At 44.4% G+C, this 16743-nt stretch overlaps 1 protein-coding gene across 29 annotated transcripts in view; it reads right to left on the reverse strand.

The window, feature by feature from the left end:
* DLG2 (discs large MAGUK scaffold protein 2) overlaps positions 1–16743 on the reverse strand; it is a 901255-nt gene that overhangs the window by 430074 nt on the left and 454438 nt on the right. For 19 of the 29 annotated variants that reach the window (XM_083436205.1, XM_083436206.1, XM_083436199.1 and 16 more), the window contains one exon: positions 4882–5043. The exons of 4 other annotated variants lie outside the window; for them this stretch is intronic. In XM_083436205.1, coding sequence (XP_083292331.1) covers positions 4882–5043 — 162 coding nt within the window. The remainder of the gene's footprint in view (positions 1–4881; positions 5044–16743) is intronic. 6 more of the 29 variants (XM_083436210.1, XM_083436183.1, XM_083436186.1 and 3 more) reach the window with 1 other exon arrangement.

A 16743-nucleotide genomic window follows, 5' to 3' on the forward strand; every position in this document is an offset into this window, starting at 1 on the left:
CTATCTCCTTAGTTATTCTGGGCTGTGTTTCCTCTGCTGAATCATTTGCTCCAAATTCTTCAGGCCGGGCACTGTTTTCTTTATCGGAGAAGACTGAGGCAAAGAAGGCATTGAGGAGTTCAGCCCTTTCTGTGTCCCCTGTTTGCATTTCACCATCTTCTCCTTTGAGTGACCCCACTGTTTCTTTGTTCTTCCTTTTGCTACGAACATACCCATAAAAGCCTTTTTTGTTGCTTTTAACCTCTCTAGCAAGCCTGAGTTCATTCTGTGCTTTAGCTTTTCTGACTTTGTGTCTACACGTGCTGGCTATTGTTTGAATTCCTCTTTGGTGGTTTCCTCCCTTTTCCATTTTTTGTACACATCCTTTTTTAATCTTAACTCGCTTAAAAGTTCTTTAGATAGCCACCCTGGCTTCTTTAGGCACCTTCCATGTTTCCGTCTCATTGGTATTGCCTGAAGTTGTGCTTTTACTATCTCCCTCTTAACAAACTCCCAGCCATCATGAACTCCCTTTCCTTTTAGTATTACTGTCCATGGGATCTCACCCAGCACTTCCCTAAGTTTTATGAAGTCGGCTTTCTTAAAGTCAAGAAATTGAGTCCTAGTATGCTTGGCTGCTCCTTTCCGCTGTATAGTAAACTTCAGAAGAGCATGATCACTCACGCCTAATGATCCTTCCACTTCTACCCCACTAACCAGGTCATCAACATTGGTTAGGACCAGATCTAAAATGGCTGTTCCTCTTGTTGCTTCTCCCACTTTCTGGACAATGAAGTTGTCTGCAAGGCCAGTGAGGAATCTGTTTGACCTTATGCTCTTGGCTGAGTTTGACATCGAACAAATATCCGGGTAATTGAAGTCCCCCATTACTACTATCTCCCTTCCTTTTGCATGCTTGGCCATCTGTTCCAGGAAGGCATCATCTATGTCCTCCGTTTGGCTTGGGGATCTATAGTAAACTCCCACAATGAGGTCACTCTTATTCTTCTCTCCCTTAATTTTGACCCAAATGCTCTCACTTTGGCTTTGAGGTTCTAAATCTTCGATCTCTTCACAGGTATACACATCCCTGACATATAACGCCACTCCTCCTCCTTTCTTGTCTGGTCTGTTTCTCTGAAATAGATTGTATCCCTCCATTTTTACATTCCAATCGTGGGACTTATCCCACCAGGTTTCAGTGATGCCTACTTTGTCATATTTAGTTTGCTGTACCAAGAGCTCAAGCTCATCTTCTTTATTTCCCATGCTTTGCGCATTAGTGTACAGACATTGAAGTCCATTAGTCATTCCCCTGTGTCTCTTATTTAAGGATTTTTTCCTCCCACCACTAGGTCTGCGTGCTGTTTGCTCCATTTGGTCTATGACATTTGGATGATCATCTTCATCAATTGATAGACTCCTACCTTCAGGAGCACTGTCTCCCTCCCCCACATTAGTCAGTTTAAAGCCCTCCTGATGAGGTTTCTGAGATTTTTGGCAAAAACATTCCTCCCAACCGTTGTGAGGTGCAGCCCATCACTTGCCAGAAGTCCATCTGGCCACATGACCTGGAAGCTGTATGCCGGCTCCCTCAGCCAATAAAGCGAGATGAGCGCCACAACCCCAGAGTCAGTCATGACTGGACCTAATGGCCAGGGGTCCCTTTACCTTTACCTTTAACATCTGGAAAGCCAGAGCTTTCCCATCCCAAGTCCAAGCCTAACATTGGGCAAAAGATTCCTGCACTGCAGCGGTTTGGACTTGATGGCATTTGTGGTCGCTTCCAACTCTACAATTCTATGCAGCTGATTCTAAGTCAACTGTAACCAGAAACATTTGGGTCATCTTATCAAAGGTTTCTGTTACCCTCAAAATTATCCAGAAGCTTCTCTCAAGCAGAAGATGCTTAAAACAAAAGTCATCTTGATATGTTGCTTCAGATGACGTTTCGTCCATGCAATCCTCGGCTTGTTTAAAAGTGAAAATGCCTAGTGGTCCTTAAAGCAGTGCCACTGAGTCGCAGTCAGTGAAGAATTTCCCAGTGAACCTCTATTCATTTCCCCGCCCGCCTTCAGTCAAGTCACTTAGACTCCCGGGTTCAGATTTCGGCTAACAGAAGACCTACTGATCGCAATCCCTGGACCAAAGAGATCACCAGCTAACTGCACCATCTAGCGGCAGACCATTGGAAGGACACAGAAGGTGATTTCTGGAGTAATAGCTTTTCCTTTCACATCACAATGCAGAGTCAATACACATTAGCCTAATCTCTGCAATTTGAATTGGCATTGTATATACAATGCAGAGGCAGTAAAGCTAAGGCTTTGCTTTAGGCATGTGGAAGATACAGATGACTAATTTATGAAGAGGTGGGATGTCTCCATCAGTAGTTTGCTCTGGCTCCCAATGAAAGCACCCTTTTGTATGCCAACTCTATCCAAAAAACCTAAAAGCTACTGTTTCCTAAGAGTAATCCGATAAATGACAGTGTACCAGGGCCAAGCTGAAATGGTAAGGAGTCAAACCCAAATCTAGACCCAGGATAGGCACTTTCCAGCAAAAGACTCCCTGTTTTTCATTGCTGGAAGGGAAACAGCGACTTCAACTTGAGCACAATAGTGGACAAGGGCAGCAGCACAGACCTGCCAGTGGTCTGTTGGAGGGGAAAACAGGAAATTGGAGCTCAGCTCTGCTGGAGCAGCAAGGTAAATGTCCTACCCTTTTAGCTCTGGCAAATGAATGAGATGAAGAGGCTTTTAAAGTTAATTTGTGAGATAGATACAGGCAAATAATCAGAAGGCAGATACTTCTTTCCTTTTCTTTGATGGGGTTCCTACTTCACACCAGCAATTTCAACGGTAACACATGTTTGCAGTGTGACCTGCATTTCTAATGAAAATCTAAAAGTTGCATTTCAGATGGTTGATTGTTAATGCTCACTGTGTTTTATCTTGAGCCAGTGTAGGCAGAAGTAAGTACCACTGAGTTCAACGTAGCTAACTTCCAGGAAACTCTACACAGAACTGCTGGAAGACTGATCCTAATTCATAAGGCATTGTATTCTGTATTTTGTGTGCCTGCAGATGCACGCATAATAATGCGTCAACACAGTTGCCTGCATTTTTTGGTCCCTCCTTCAGAATGTGGTTGCGAGGGTTGCTCCCGCACATCAAAATTGACAGTGCTGCTGCATCGCTATGGCCTGGCCAATCCACAGGCCCCATGCTGACTGCCAGTCACATGCACTGATGTTTCACACTCCTATTCCCTTCTATGACTGAAGAAACCTCTGAGACCTGGGCACCCACACAGTAGCTTGCTAGCCTCAGAGCATGAGATCCTCAGTTCATGCCCTGGACTTCTTCACAGTGGGATATAAATGGTCAGGCTCTGTATTGCTAAGTGGTACCCTTGGGCCAGAGTCAACAGCTGGCCACCACTAGCCCAAGGGTAGGATGTGGTGGGGGCATAACCAATTTCTCATTTTCTCCTGCCTTGCAAGAAACATTGTGGACATTTAAACATTTCAGCTTTACAAACGGCACCTCACTAAGCTGAAAAAGTGTCTTACTTTGGGTTAAATGATCAGGGATGATGGGAACTGTACTCCAGTAGCATCTGAAGGGTCAAATGTTAGACAGCCTTGCAGTTAATGATAGAGGTAAAGGTAAAGGATGGGTGGTGCTGTGGTCTAAACCACTGAGCCTCTTGGGCTTGCTGATCGGAAGGTCAGCGGTTCGAATACCCATAACGGGGTGAGCTCCCGTCACTCTGTCCCAACTCCTGCCAACCTAGCAGTTCGAAAGCATGCCAGTGCAAGTAGATAAATAGGTACCACTGTGGCGGGAAGGTAAAAGGTGTTTCTGTGCACTCTGGTTTCCGTCACGGTGTTCCGTTGCACCAGAAGCAGTTTAGTCATGCTGGCCACATGACCCGGAAAGCTGTCTGTGGACAAACGCCGGCACCCACGGCCTGAAAGCGAGATGAGTGCCACAACCCCATAGCTGCCTTTGACTGGGCTTAACCATCCAGGGGTCCTTTACCTTTACCTTAAACCTTTAATGATAGAACTGAAAGCAATTCTTTTGCTGTCTGAAGAAGCCACTCTACTATCTGAAGTTTGTAAGACTTTTCATGCCATAAGCCTTTGAATTTTAATATATTTCATTTTGTTTTAGTGAATAGCCATGGGTAGGAAGGAGTATGTGATTCCTGTATTGCAGGGGTTAGACCAGATGTCCATTGGGGCCTCTTCCAACTCTACAATCCTGTGATGCTATGAGCCCTCTTTTTCAAACCTCTTTTCACCCACAGCAACAGCAACCAGTTCAGTAAACAATGACCTGATGGTGGCAAACACAATTCTCTCTTTCACACGACTCCTAGAAATTTAGGAGCAACTTCTAGACTGTGTCTACCACCTAGTCTGTGCAACTTCTAGTCTGTGTCTACCCCCCAAACAAAGGACTCGGTCGATTATTATCCATCAATATAAATACTTCATTTATCTTGCAACAAGGACAAACAAGGATTGAGCCAGCACTGTGTAAACAGGAAAAAAAAGAATTGCCTTCCAGTTATGCTTATCCACTCTTTAGAAGTTGATACATGGAATTATTCCCTTCTTTAGCAAAACTCTCCCAGCTCCGTCGCAGCTCCAATACAAGCCTGTTGCACTAGGATCTGTTGCACATCAGCGCTAAACCTTTCGACAACGGCAGACGTACCAAGAATTAAACGGTTGCCAGAGGGTGTGATTTGCATGTCAACAAACAGCTTAAGACAAGGAGGCACCTGGAGCTTTTAAAAATCCAGTTACTTCTCTCACTCTCTCTGTCTTTTATTTTGTTTATTTTTATTGGGAAAGCTCAGAAGTTGCCATTGAGAAGTGTTACTGACCTTCAGAGGCGAGATGTGCGATTGCAGAACGTATCCGTGGACATTTTCTATCTGCGATAAATTCTTTTCAGAAACGTGAACTAGTTCTGGCCCTCTCACTTCGTGAGTTAAGCGAGGTAAAGTATGGTCGTGTGGAGCATCCTCATCTTGGTAGCGATACTTCTGGGAGGCAAAAGGGGGGGGGGAGGGAGAATATTAAGGAACGGTGAAATAGGGATGGGTGAATCTGCCAGCTTCGGCTTCTGACAGTTTCTCATTTTTGCCTTCTTAAGTTCAGTTCAGTTCTCCACATTGGTGTGCTATTTGTTTTTATTTTAAAAAAGAACAAATCCACAAATTTCTCCTTATACACACATTTTTGCATGGACTTGGCCTAAAGTACACATTTTTACAAAGCAATTTCCCCCTGACACAATGCGTTTTTTGCATGTTATTTTCACAAATGTATTTTTTATAAATATATATATATATATCACACCTCACCCTAGTGTATGCAGTGTTGCGGCTAGAGAACCATGTTGCAAAATTCAGAAGTGTACGGATTTTGAAGGATGGCTGCTTTTTTGACCACACATTTTCAGAAAGTGCAAATTAGGTAAGTTCACCTTTAAACGTGAATTGAACTGAATTTCTCCCTCAACCCTACTGTGATTTTTACATTCTGAATTGTGACCTTCCTAAGGAGAAGACAAATGCGGTTAGGACCAAAAGCACCTTTTGAGCTCCATGTTGGTACAACACTGTTCCACCAGTTCTTAAAAGGTTTAACAAGGCCTGCTATATGATCTGCCTTAAGTCAGAGCGGGTGTAAAGTAATGAAGGACATTTGCTGAGCATAATAAAGTGTATCGGGAGGTTCTCCCAAGAAGTGAAAGGGAGAGATATGGGGTTTGGAAATGCTAAGCACACACTTCCACACAGGTTTCCACCAAGCCTAGTTCTTTTCTGATCTTGCAGACCCCCAGAGGCCTATCTCCCAACTCTTGAACTTGGGTCTCTTATCGCTGCACTCCTGCCATGTGAAACACAGTCTCACCACTTGGGGCTCCACCATCTTCTGCTTTGTGTCTCTGATTGGGACTGAAAAACCAGGGAGAATGTCAAGCTCCTGGCAGGCCATGACACACGACTGCTGAGATATATCCAACTTGGCGATTCACAAGTGATGCAAGGTCTGCCTTAGGAACTGCCTGCCCTTTCTTCCCCAGTTAACTGCAGTTGGGCAAAAGCCCTTGCCCCTCCATGCACGCACACACACGCACACACACACACACGCACACACACAAACTCATTGCTTCACATCTTCCCAAAGAGCTGGTGGATGATGAACGATTGGTATCTGAAGAAGTGTGCATGCACACGAAAGCTTATACCAAGAATAAACTTAGTTGGTCTCTAAGGTGCTACTGGACATTTGTTTATTTTTTTATATATATTGACTGTGTCAGACCAACACGGCTACCTACCTGGATTGCAAATCAGTGCCTACTACCAACAAGGCACTGTATGCTGTCGCCAACCCACAACAGATGATTTCAAATGCCCTGCAATTACCTCTAATGGAGGAGTGTGGACTGTGCCACTGTGAGCTGTTAAAATAAAAATGTGCCCATCTTTTTTTAAAAAACAACACAGAGAGAGAAATCTCAGTCGAAACAACAACAAAAATTTAAAAAATCGTCCAGTAGCACTTTAGAGACCAACTAAGTTTGTTCTGGGTAATTTATTTTGGCTGTGTCAGACGAACACAGCTCCCTACCTGAATCTAGAAATCTCAGTGTTTGTTTAAGGTAGCGAAATGGAAGGATCAACGCCTCAGGGCGCAGCATTGTCTCAGATCCTTTCGGAAGTACAGTTGCAGGCTGAGAGCTGTTGTGGTTTTCTTTAAAACAATGTCAACAAAGCAGGAAAGGCAGACAGGGAAGTTCCCCCAGTTAAAGCAAATTCAGGATTTTTACATGAAAGATATTAACACGAATTTCTTGAATCAGCTTTCAGTGGGAAGAGAGGGAGCTGCCTTATTCCAAACCAGACCCATATAGCTCAGAAGCTCCTGGGAATTTCAGGTGAGTTTCTATCTCAGCCCTTTCTGAAGATGCCATGGATGGAAACCGGGGCTTTTCTGCATGCCAGGCAGAGGTTCTGCAATAATTAAACTGCATTCAACAGGGTCGTCGTTTTTTAAGCAGTTTGATGAGCCATATGAGGAACGCTTTTGGGGTATAGAAGAAGAAGAAGAAGAAGAAGAAGAAGAAGAAGAAGAAGAAGAAGAGAATAGTTTGGATTTGATATCCCGCTCTATCACTACCTGAAGGAGTCTCAAAGCGGCTAACATTCTCCTTTCCCTTCCTCCCCCACAACAAACACTCTGTGAGGTGAGTGGGGCTGAGAGACTTCAGAGAAGTGTGACTGGCCCAAGGTCACCCAGCAGCTGCATGTGGAGGAGCAGGGAAGTGAACCCGGTTCACCAGATTACGAGTCCACCGCTCTTAACCACCACACCACACTGGCTCTCGTTAACTGAAAGTTAAAGAGAAAACCTGTGAGGTGGAAGGTCCCAAGTGCTTCATAATTTCATTGTAATGTTATGGCTGATTTCGGAGCTCCTGGCTGAAAACGGGGAGCTGAAGAGTAAGTGAACACAGGATTCTCTTCTTAGAACAGCACAAAACAGATGATAAATCACTATTACAGCCATACCTTGGTTAGAATCATAGAATCATAGAGTTGGAAGAGACCACAAGGGCCATCGAGTCCAACCCCTGCCAAGCAGGAAACACCATCAGAGCACTCCTGACATATGGTTGTCAAGCCTCTGCTTAAAGACTTCCAAAGAAGGAGACTCCACCACACTCCTTGGCAGCAAATTACACTGTCAAACAGCTCTTACTGTCAGGAAGTTCTTCCTAATGTTTAGGTGGAATCTTCTTTCTTGTAGTTTGGATCCATTGCTCCGTGTCTGCTTCTCTGGAGCAGCAGAAAACAACCTTTCTCCCTCCTCTATGTGACATCCTTTTCTATATTTGAACATGGCTATCATATCACCCCTTAACCTCCTCTTCTCCAGGCTAAAAATGCCCAGCTCCCTTAGCCGTTCCTCATAAGGCATCATTTCCAGGCCTTTGACCATTTTGGTTGCCCTCCTCTGGACACGTTCCAGTTTGTCAGTGTCCTTCTTGAACTGTGGTGCCCAGAACTGGACACAGTACTCCAGGTGAGGTCTGACCAGAGCAGAATACAGTGGCACTATTACTTCCCTTGATCTAGATGCTATACTCCTATTGATGCAGCCCAGAGTTCTCTCCTGAGATCTCTCCTGAGATTTTTTTTAGCTGCCGCGTCACACTGTTGGCTCATGTCAAGTTTGTGGTCAACCAAGACTCCTAGATCCTTTTTACATGTACTGCTCTCAAGCCAGGTGTCACCCATCTTGTATTTGTGCCTCTCATTTTTTTTTGCCCAAGTGCAATACTTTACATTTCTCCCTGTTAAAATTCATCTTGTTTGTTTTTGCCCAGTTCTCTAATCTGTCAAGGTCGTTTTGAAGTGTGATCCTGTCCTCTGGGGTGTTAGCCACCCCTCCCAGTTTGGTGTCATCTGCAAGTTTGATCAGGATGCCCTTGAGTCCATCATCCAAGTCGTTGATAAAGATGTTGAATAAGACCGGGCCCAAGACAGAACCCTGTGGCACCCAACTAGTCACTCTTCGGTCAGTCAGCCAGTTACAAATCCACTGAGTGGTAGCATAGTCAAGACCGCATTTTACCAGCTTCTTTACAAGAATATCATGGGGCACCTTGTCAAATGCCTTGCTGAAATCAAGGTAGGCTACATCCACTGCATTCCCTTCATCTACCAGGCTTGTAAGTTGTGAGGTGCAGCCCATCGCTTGCCAGAAGTCCATCTTCAAGAAACTGCCGTCCGTGATCTAAGAATCACGAATGGAATCCATTCCAGAAGTCCGTTCGACTTCCAAAAACGTTCGAAAACCAAGGCACAGCTTGGCAGAAGCCATGTTGGCTGTTCGGGTTCCAAAGAAAGTTCACAAGCCAGAACACTCACTTCCGGGTTTGCGGCGCTTGGGAGCCAAAACGTTCGAGTACCAAGACATTCGAGAACCAAGGTATGACTGTAGTTTCAATGGAGCACCACATTCACAAGCATAATGCCAGAATCAGGGCAGAGGGCGGTTGCCATCCTTTTCTGATCACGGGAGGCATGTGGCTGACAGCTATTAGCAGCAAGATGCTTGTCTGAATGGATCTCTGATCTGATCTGCAAAGTTCTTCATCTATTAAATGTCCCAGGGTGTCTTTAAGGCTGCACGAAGATTGCAATGTCCTCCTGCCTGCTTTCCACTTTCACGCTACCTCAGTGCAGTTGAAGCTTCGAAACACAAGATGGCAGAACAACCATCGTCTTGAAGGGTTCCTACGGTTGGCCTGATTCGATTCTATAAATAAAAGCCTGGTGAGCTAGGGAGGTAGAATCCGTACAAGCCCTGTGTGCAAGAAACCTTGGGTTGACTTTTTATTATTATTTCCACTAGCTCAATGGGTATGTGTTTGTGGGTGTGGGTGTTTGTATTTTAAAGGCTGCGGCTTCTTCAATAAAAGCACTTTATGTGAGCAGTCAATCATATTTGCAGGCAGCCGAAAGAATTCTAACAACACATTAGAAGCATCTAGTGTGATTGCACCGCTGTGATTCTAATGGATTTCCCTGAAAGTTAGCATCATCAAAGTTGGATCAGTTCTGTGGGCCTTCCAGAACCAGCACCTCAACTTTTGCCCCCTACCAAAGCCCTACAGTAGCAGGATATGCCCCAAGTATTTTCGTCCCATCTTAAAATAAAAACAACAATAATGTTATAAGAAAAAAAATGCTCCTTTTCCCTTATGGGGTCTAATAATAATAATAATAATAATAATAATAATAATAATAATAATAATAATTTTATTTCTATACCGCCCTATACCCGAAGGTCTTTGGGTGGTTCACATTAAAATCAGGGCAGTTCACATTAAGAGCCCTTATGTAGGTTCTATATTGGTAGGAGAAAATAACAAGAGGCCAACCAGAGAATATTGAGAATGAAAGCAGCTAGTAAGCCTGATCTTTATTAAACTGTTGCAACAGGGTGCTCAAATCACCCCACACACAGGAGGGAGGAGGAACCCAGAACATTGGGGTGCAAGTTCTTATATAGACTTTTGAAATTGCCCACCCTGTAGCCCAAGACCCCCCCCCCCGGAAACATCATACATACATCACAGAAGGAGGCGGTCAACAGCAGAGGAGGTGGTCTACAGCAGAAATCCTGTTTGCCAGGGGACCTGATAATGGTCACTGATTGCATTACCCGGGCAGTCTGGCCATTCTTTTGTGATGGTAAATACTAAGTTCCTGAATCCAGGTCACAAGCTCACAGATACACACTTAAGACAGGATTTGTGAGCAAAGAGACAATGGGGAGATGTTCCCATTTCCTTCCTCCTTGCAGAGAAATATTTGAGATCAATTTGGGAGAGTCAAAATGGCTTCAGGATTGTTCTCCTGTACTATTTCAGACACATGGTTTACAGTGGTACCTCTGGTTAAGAACTTAATTCATTCTGGAGGTCCGTTCTTAACCTGAAACTGTTCTTAACCTGAAGCACCACTTTAGCTAATAGGGCCTCCCGCTGCCGCACGATTTCTGTTCTCATCCTGAAGCAAAGTTCTTAACCCGAGGTACTATTTCTGGGTTAGCGGAGTGTGTAACCTGAAGCTTCTGTAACCTGAAGCGTCTGTAACCTGAAGTGTCTGTAATACGAGGTACCACTGTATATACTTATGTATGTGTTTGCCTGGTACATTTATGAACATGTATTTTCTCTCTTAGACCTTATAATTCTCATAACAAATATTGATCCCACATTTCAGGCAATTCACAAGAGCAATTCAAATTGCTCTCGGATTATTCAAAAGAAGACACAATCAGGAAAAGCATGAGTATTAATTAACCATTTACCACGGTTAAGAAGACAACAGTGAAACAATCACTTCCCTGTGCTACAGGGGGCATTTTCAGCATCCGTCTTCCCCTAACCTTCCTTAAGTGCTTTTCACATCTGAGAGTTCTTTCAAAAGCAAGTTGTGATACAGCGTTGGAGATAAGGGAGATATGTCTTTTCCCCAACACAAATCACAACCAAAACACAAATTTAAAAGTCCCGAATGAGTGCATTATCTGCCTATCAATGTATATTTATGCAGATGTAGGGGAACGCCCAGGGACGCAGGTGGTGCTGTGGATTAAACCACAGAGCCTAGGACTTGCTGATCAGAAGGTCGGCAGTTTGAATCCCCATGATGGGGTGAGCTCCCATTGCTCGGTCCCTGCTCCTGCCAACCTAGCAGTTCAAAAGCACGTCAAAGTGCAAGTAGATAAATAGGTACCGCTCCAGCGGGAAGGTAAATGGTGTTTCCGTGCGCTGCTCTGGTTCGCCAGAAGCGGCTTAGTCATGCTGGCCACATGACCCGGAAGCTGTACGCTGGCTCCCTCGGCCAATAAAGTGAGATGAGTGCCGCAACCCCAGAGTCGGTCACGACTGGACCTAATGGTCAGGGGTCCCTTTACCTTTACCTTAGGGGAATGCCCAATCCCCAAATGCTTGCCATTTTGTTCTGAAGTAATTCAGAAGTAAGCTTCTCTCCACCCCCAAACCAGCACTGGCAACACTGCATACCAAACTACAGGCAAATTCAGTTTAGCAATAATCTGGAACCCCTAATTTTTATTTTTGTTTTGCTGGTCAAATAAAAAATCATTTACTTCCCTAGAAATTCCTCCATGTACAATTTTGCCCATGTACAACCTTCTACCTTTGCCACAGAGTCTGTTTCTTTGAGGAGAATTTGGTCACAAGCCAAAAAAAATGAACATTTTAGAGACTCATTTTCCCCATACTAGTTGTTTCAAGAGTTCAACATTGGCCAAAACCCTGAGATAATTACCTATCTTGTGATAATTGTTGAATTTCCATGTTTATTGAAAATGGGCAAGTTGTAAATACTTGTTCTGTTTGCATTATTGCATTATAAATTAGGGGGGAAAGTAATTTATCTATTGCTGGTCTGATGAATTTGGGCCATTATCTGCAAAGATACCTAATTTGCTTACTACAGATCCAATCTCTTTCTCTGCTGGAAAAGTTATTACAAGTTCCAGAGATGTGCTTTTTCTCTATTTATCAAAGGCTTTCAAAAAGGAAAAAAGGGTGCAATTATAGCAACTTTTCCTGAATACAGAAAATGCTAAGAGCTTTGAACAAAGCAAAGTGGGGTAGGGCTGTTATTTCAGTGATCCTGCTTGCCATTTAGCTCCCCCCCCAAAAAAAAAATATTAATCTGATCCTGTGTGCTGCTTTTCAAATGGGAAGTTTGCCATTTAAGAAGAACAGTGATATAAATCATAGCAGCGAAACCATTCAGGGAACTGTAACACACTAGCACAACCATAATAAGGATGACTTCTGCTAATGAACACGGGGGGAGGTGGTTTTTGCTAATTCATGCCTCCCCACACCCCTAAAACGAAACTTTCATTTAAAGGTTTAAATGCTACACTAAATTCAGGTTATGTTTTCTACGACTTTAGGGACTCAGCTAGATTGGTAAAGAAAAAGCACTTTACAGTGGTACCTTGGGATGCGATCGGGATCCGTTCTGGAGCCTCGTTCACTTCCAGAAGCAAACATAACTAGCGACAGCACGTCTGCGCACACATGCGTCGCTTTTCGCCGCTTCTGCGCATGCGCGTGACATCATTTTGAGCATCTGCGCATGCGTGAGCGGCAAAACCCGGAAGTAACACGCTCTGTTACTTCTGGGTTGCCGCGGAGCGCAACTCGAACGCGCTCAACATGAAGCATATTCAGCCCGAGGTATGACTTTATATGCGTTGTATATGCAATATAACACTGTGACAACAGGTGGCGCTGTCGAGTCCCGTCTTTCACTACCGGATTTCCCTGTATGAGTTTACAGCACGTTCAACTGAATCACTTCTTTGACATGTCTAGATCCAGCCCATGTCTTAATGCTAAATACCCTTAATACTAGAAAGGCGTATTTTCATCGCATCTTCCATTTCAATACTAGACAGTACATAACAGGAGAATATTGATACATATTTCTAAGAGCAAGAGAATATAGTGTGACAACCAAGGTATTGGCAACTTTTTCAATAAACCCTAGAAGACGCCTTTTTACAACAGCCCAATTTTTCTTTTTAACAGTGTAATACAATTTCTTTAATACAAAATCCACACAATATCTAACATATCACTTCTCAATTTTTAATCACGTAAGCAATATGCAAAAGTTGTGTCTTCTGCATAACAAAGAAAAAAACTGTTGCAACCTGCCTTTTCCTTTCCTATCATTTTTTTAAAAAAAATAGTTTTGATTATCCAAGGCATGTTGCCCAGTAATCTTTCCGAAACACCCCCCCCCCCAGCAAACAAATAAAAAACCCCTCTCTATTTCCCCCTTCACCAGGGGGCAGGATAGCAGTAAGAAAAACCGGTGACTTTTCCAGTTTACAACCAAGGTACAATCACCCAGAATGAAAGTCTCTGGACCTATTTGTCTGAACTGGGACAGGTTTCTTGTCTGGGGCACCTCCTTAAACCGCACAGATTTTCAAACTGATCTCCCACCAAAAAAATTAGCAAGGGAATGTGTTTTTGTTGTTGTTTTTCCAACCTGGTCTATCTAGTCTAGTCTATCTTTCTGAAATCCCCTTCAGACTTCATCCCCTCAGAACGGGAAGCCATGCCTGCAATTCGCATCCAATACTGGTAGAAAATTAAGGAGTTAATTAAGGGGGGAGGAGCTTTAAAGGTTCCCTGTACATACATACACACACTGGAAGGATTTACGGGATGTGTGGAAGGTTTAATCCACTCTGGCCTGCAGATTTCATGCAAAATGCAATGTTATAGCTATGTTTAATTGTAATGGGGGGGGGGGTGAAAAAGAGCTTTGGGTTGAACATTTGTACCTAGATAATGAATCAAATTAAAACAACACAGAATGGATTTGAAACAGATTGCACTAGATTACCGTAAAATGCTACGGATACAGAGTGAAATGAGGGGTTGCTGCACAGCTCTAATTTCACCCTTCCCTATATAACAATGAGCGGCTGCTTGGAACATTCCTTTGCCACAAAGAATTCAACAAAATAAGTGTCCTGGGGAACAAAGTGTTCAAGCTATACTTCATGGCAGGGGCAAGAAAACCTTTGACCAACCAGATGTTACTGGACTACAACTCCCATCATTGGCCTGATCATTGGCCATGCTCTCTGGGGCTGATAGGAGTTTGAGTCCAACAGCATCAAGAAGGCCAGAGGTTTCCGCCCACGCCTGCCTATAGGGCTTGTGTGTATCTATGCCATGTATCTAACCCATGGAAACAGAGAGTGTTTCGAAGAAGGGGCTGTCACCTCTGAAGAAACTGAAGCTGACAATTTTAAAACACTACAGTCACTTGAGACCTACTGCACTACCAAGAGCAAAAGATGTAATCATAATTGTGCCGGTTCCATGCAAACCATTAAATTGGCCCAAAGAGGACATGGGTGGGCTGGTGTCAACTTTAGAAAGCTAAAAATCATAAAGGCACACACAGAGAGGCAATTTTCATTCGGCAAAAATAGTGCCGTTCTCAATAGCAGAACGTGAAACTTAATAATAAATCACTCCAGGAAAAGGCGTAGGACATATATAAATATAAAATGTTATTATCGTTACTGTTATTCTGCTAGCAGCAAAAAGCTAAGTTATATTATATATTTCATAAAGATATGATGAAAAGCCCCTTTGCCCCCACACTCACAAAGGAAGATTCATGAGGACAAAGCATTAGGATAAAGGTTATATTTCTTAGGGGGACGCGGGTGGCACTGTGGGTAAAAGCCTCAGCACCTAGGGCTTGGCAATTGAAAGGTCGGCGGTTCGAATCCCCGCAGCGGGGTGCGCTCCCGTTGTTCGGTCCCAGCGCCTGCCAACCTAGCAGTTCGAAAGCACTCCCGGGTGCAAGTAGATAAATAGGGACCGCTTACTAGCGGGAAGGTAAACGGCATTTCCGTGTGCGGCTCTGGCTCGCCAGAGCAGCGATGTCACACTGGCCACGTGACCCGGAAGTGTCTCCGGACAGCACTGGCCCCCAGCCTCTTGAGTGAGATGGGCGCACAACCCTAGAGTCGGACACGACTGGCCCGTATGGGCAGGGTTACCTTTACCTTTCTTAATATAACAACTTGGAGGAACTGCAAACCAAATTAACCAAATTCATAAAGTCTGGTGAGGATCTTAGCTGGCTGGGAAGCATCCTTCCAGACCCCTGGGAATGGGATTTCCTGCAGAGGAAATTATATAAGCTTGGTGCATCAGGGGAATGCGGATATAGTATACAGTGGTACCTCGGGTTAAGAACTTAATTCGTTCTGGAGGTCCGTTCTTAACCTTAAACTCTTCTTAACCTGAAGTACCACTTTAGCTAATGGGGCCTCCCCCTGTCACCGTGCCGCTGCCGTGCCATTTCTGTTCTCATCCTGAAGCAAAGTTCTTAACTCAAGGTACTATTTCTGGGTTAGCAGAGTCTGTAACCTGAAGTGTCTGTAACCTGAAGCGTCTGTAACCCAAGGTACCACTGTATCTTGATTTCAGTGTGGAAGGCGTGCAGAGGAGGGCAACCAAGATGGTTGAGGGTCTGGAAGCCAAGCCTTATGAGGAAGGGTTGAGGGAGTTGGGTATGTTTTGGCTGGAAAAGATGAGGTTGGGAGGAAATATGATAGCCACCTTCAAATATCCCAAGGATGGAACAAGCTTGTTTTCTCCTGCTATGGAGGGTTGGACTCGAACCAATGGACTGAAGTTACAATAAATGAGGTTCCTCCTAAACACTGAAGAACTTTCTGATGGTAAGAGCTGTTTAACAGTGAAACAAACTCCCTCAGAAGGTGGTGGACTCTCCTACCTTGGAGGTTTTTAAAAAGAGATATTTTCATTGAGATTACTGCATCACAGGGGGTTGGGCTAGCAGCAGGCTTATAAAGACAAGCTCAAACACTTCCAGCAGTGGCCGTCACAAACCTGGGAGCAAACTCCCGAGTCAACTTTGAAGAAGAGGGGAGAGGGAAGGGTTAAGAGCAGGAACAACATTCCTGCATGGAAGGTCAGCTGTTTAGCAGATCTGTTCTACGATATTACCTTGGTCGTGGCAAAATTTCTCTTGGGGGTAATAAGAATTAGAAATCAACATGCTCTGGACGAAACGTAGCGACTGCCTTGGAATGTGTTCCCTGTATTCCTGCTGTATTTTGCTTTCCAAACTGTTTTTGTAGGTCTTTGGGTTGTAATAAAGAATGTCTCTCTCTGTGTGTGCTCTAGACACAGCAAACCAGACTTATCTTTAAGGCTGGGCCCAGAACATTTCCAACCCAAGGTGACAGAAAAGATGGTGCTTCCCCACCCTTTTCCAAGACTTTCACCGCCAGTGGCGTAGCGTGGGTTGTCAGCACCCGGGGCAAGGCAAGTAATTTGTGCCCCCTAACCCGTGGATTTGCGCCCCCTAACCCTAACCCCCAGATGTTGCGCCTGGTGCGGCCAGCCCCCCCCTGCACCCCCCACGCTACGCCACTGTTCACCGCAACATCAGTAAGAGGACATCACCTGCACCTGAGGGCATCAGGCTAGCTTAGGGTACAGAGGTCAGCACAGCACACCCAGCTCTGCCCTCTAACTCGCACGTTGCTGCTGCTCCTGGCTCCCCAGCACCTACAGTCTCTGGGTGCTACTCCACCCAATG

Source organism: Podarcis tiliguerta, assembly GCF_965153285.1.
Source record: "Podarcis tiliguerta genome assembly, chromosome: 4".
NCBI classification, from domain to species: domain Eukaryota; kingdom Metazoa; phylum Chordata; class Lepidosauria; order Squamata; family Lacertidae; genus Podarcis; species Podarcis tiliguerta.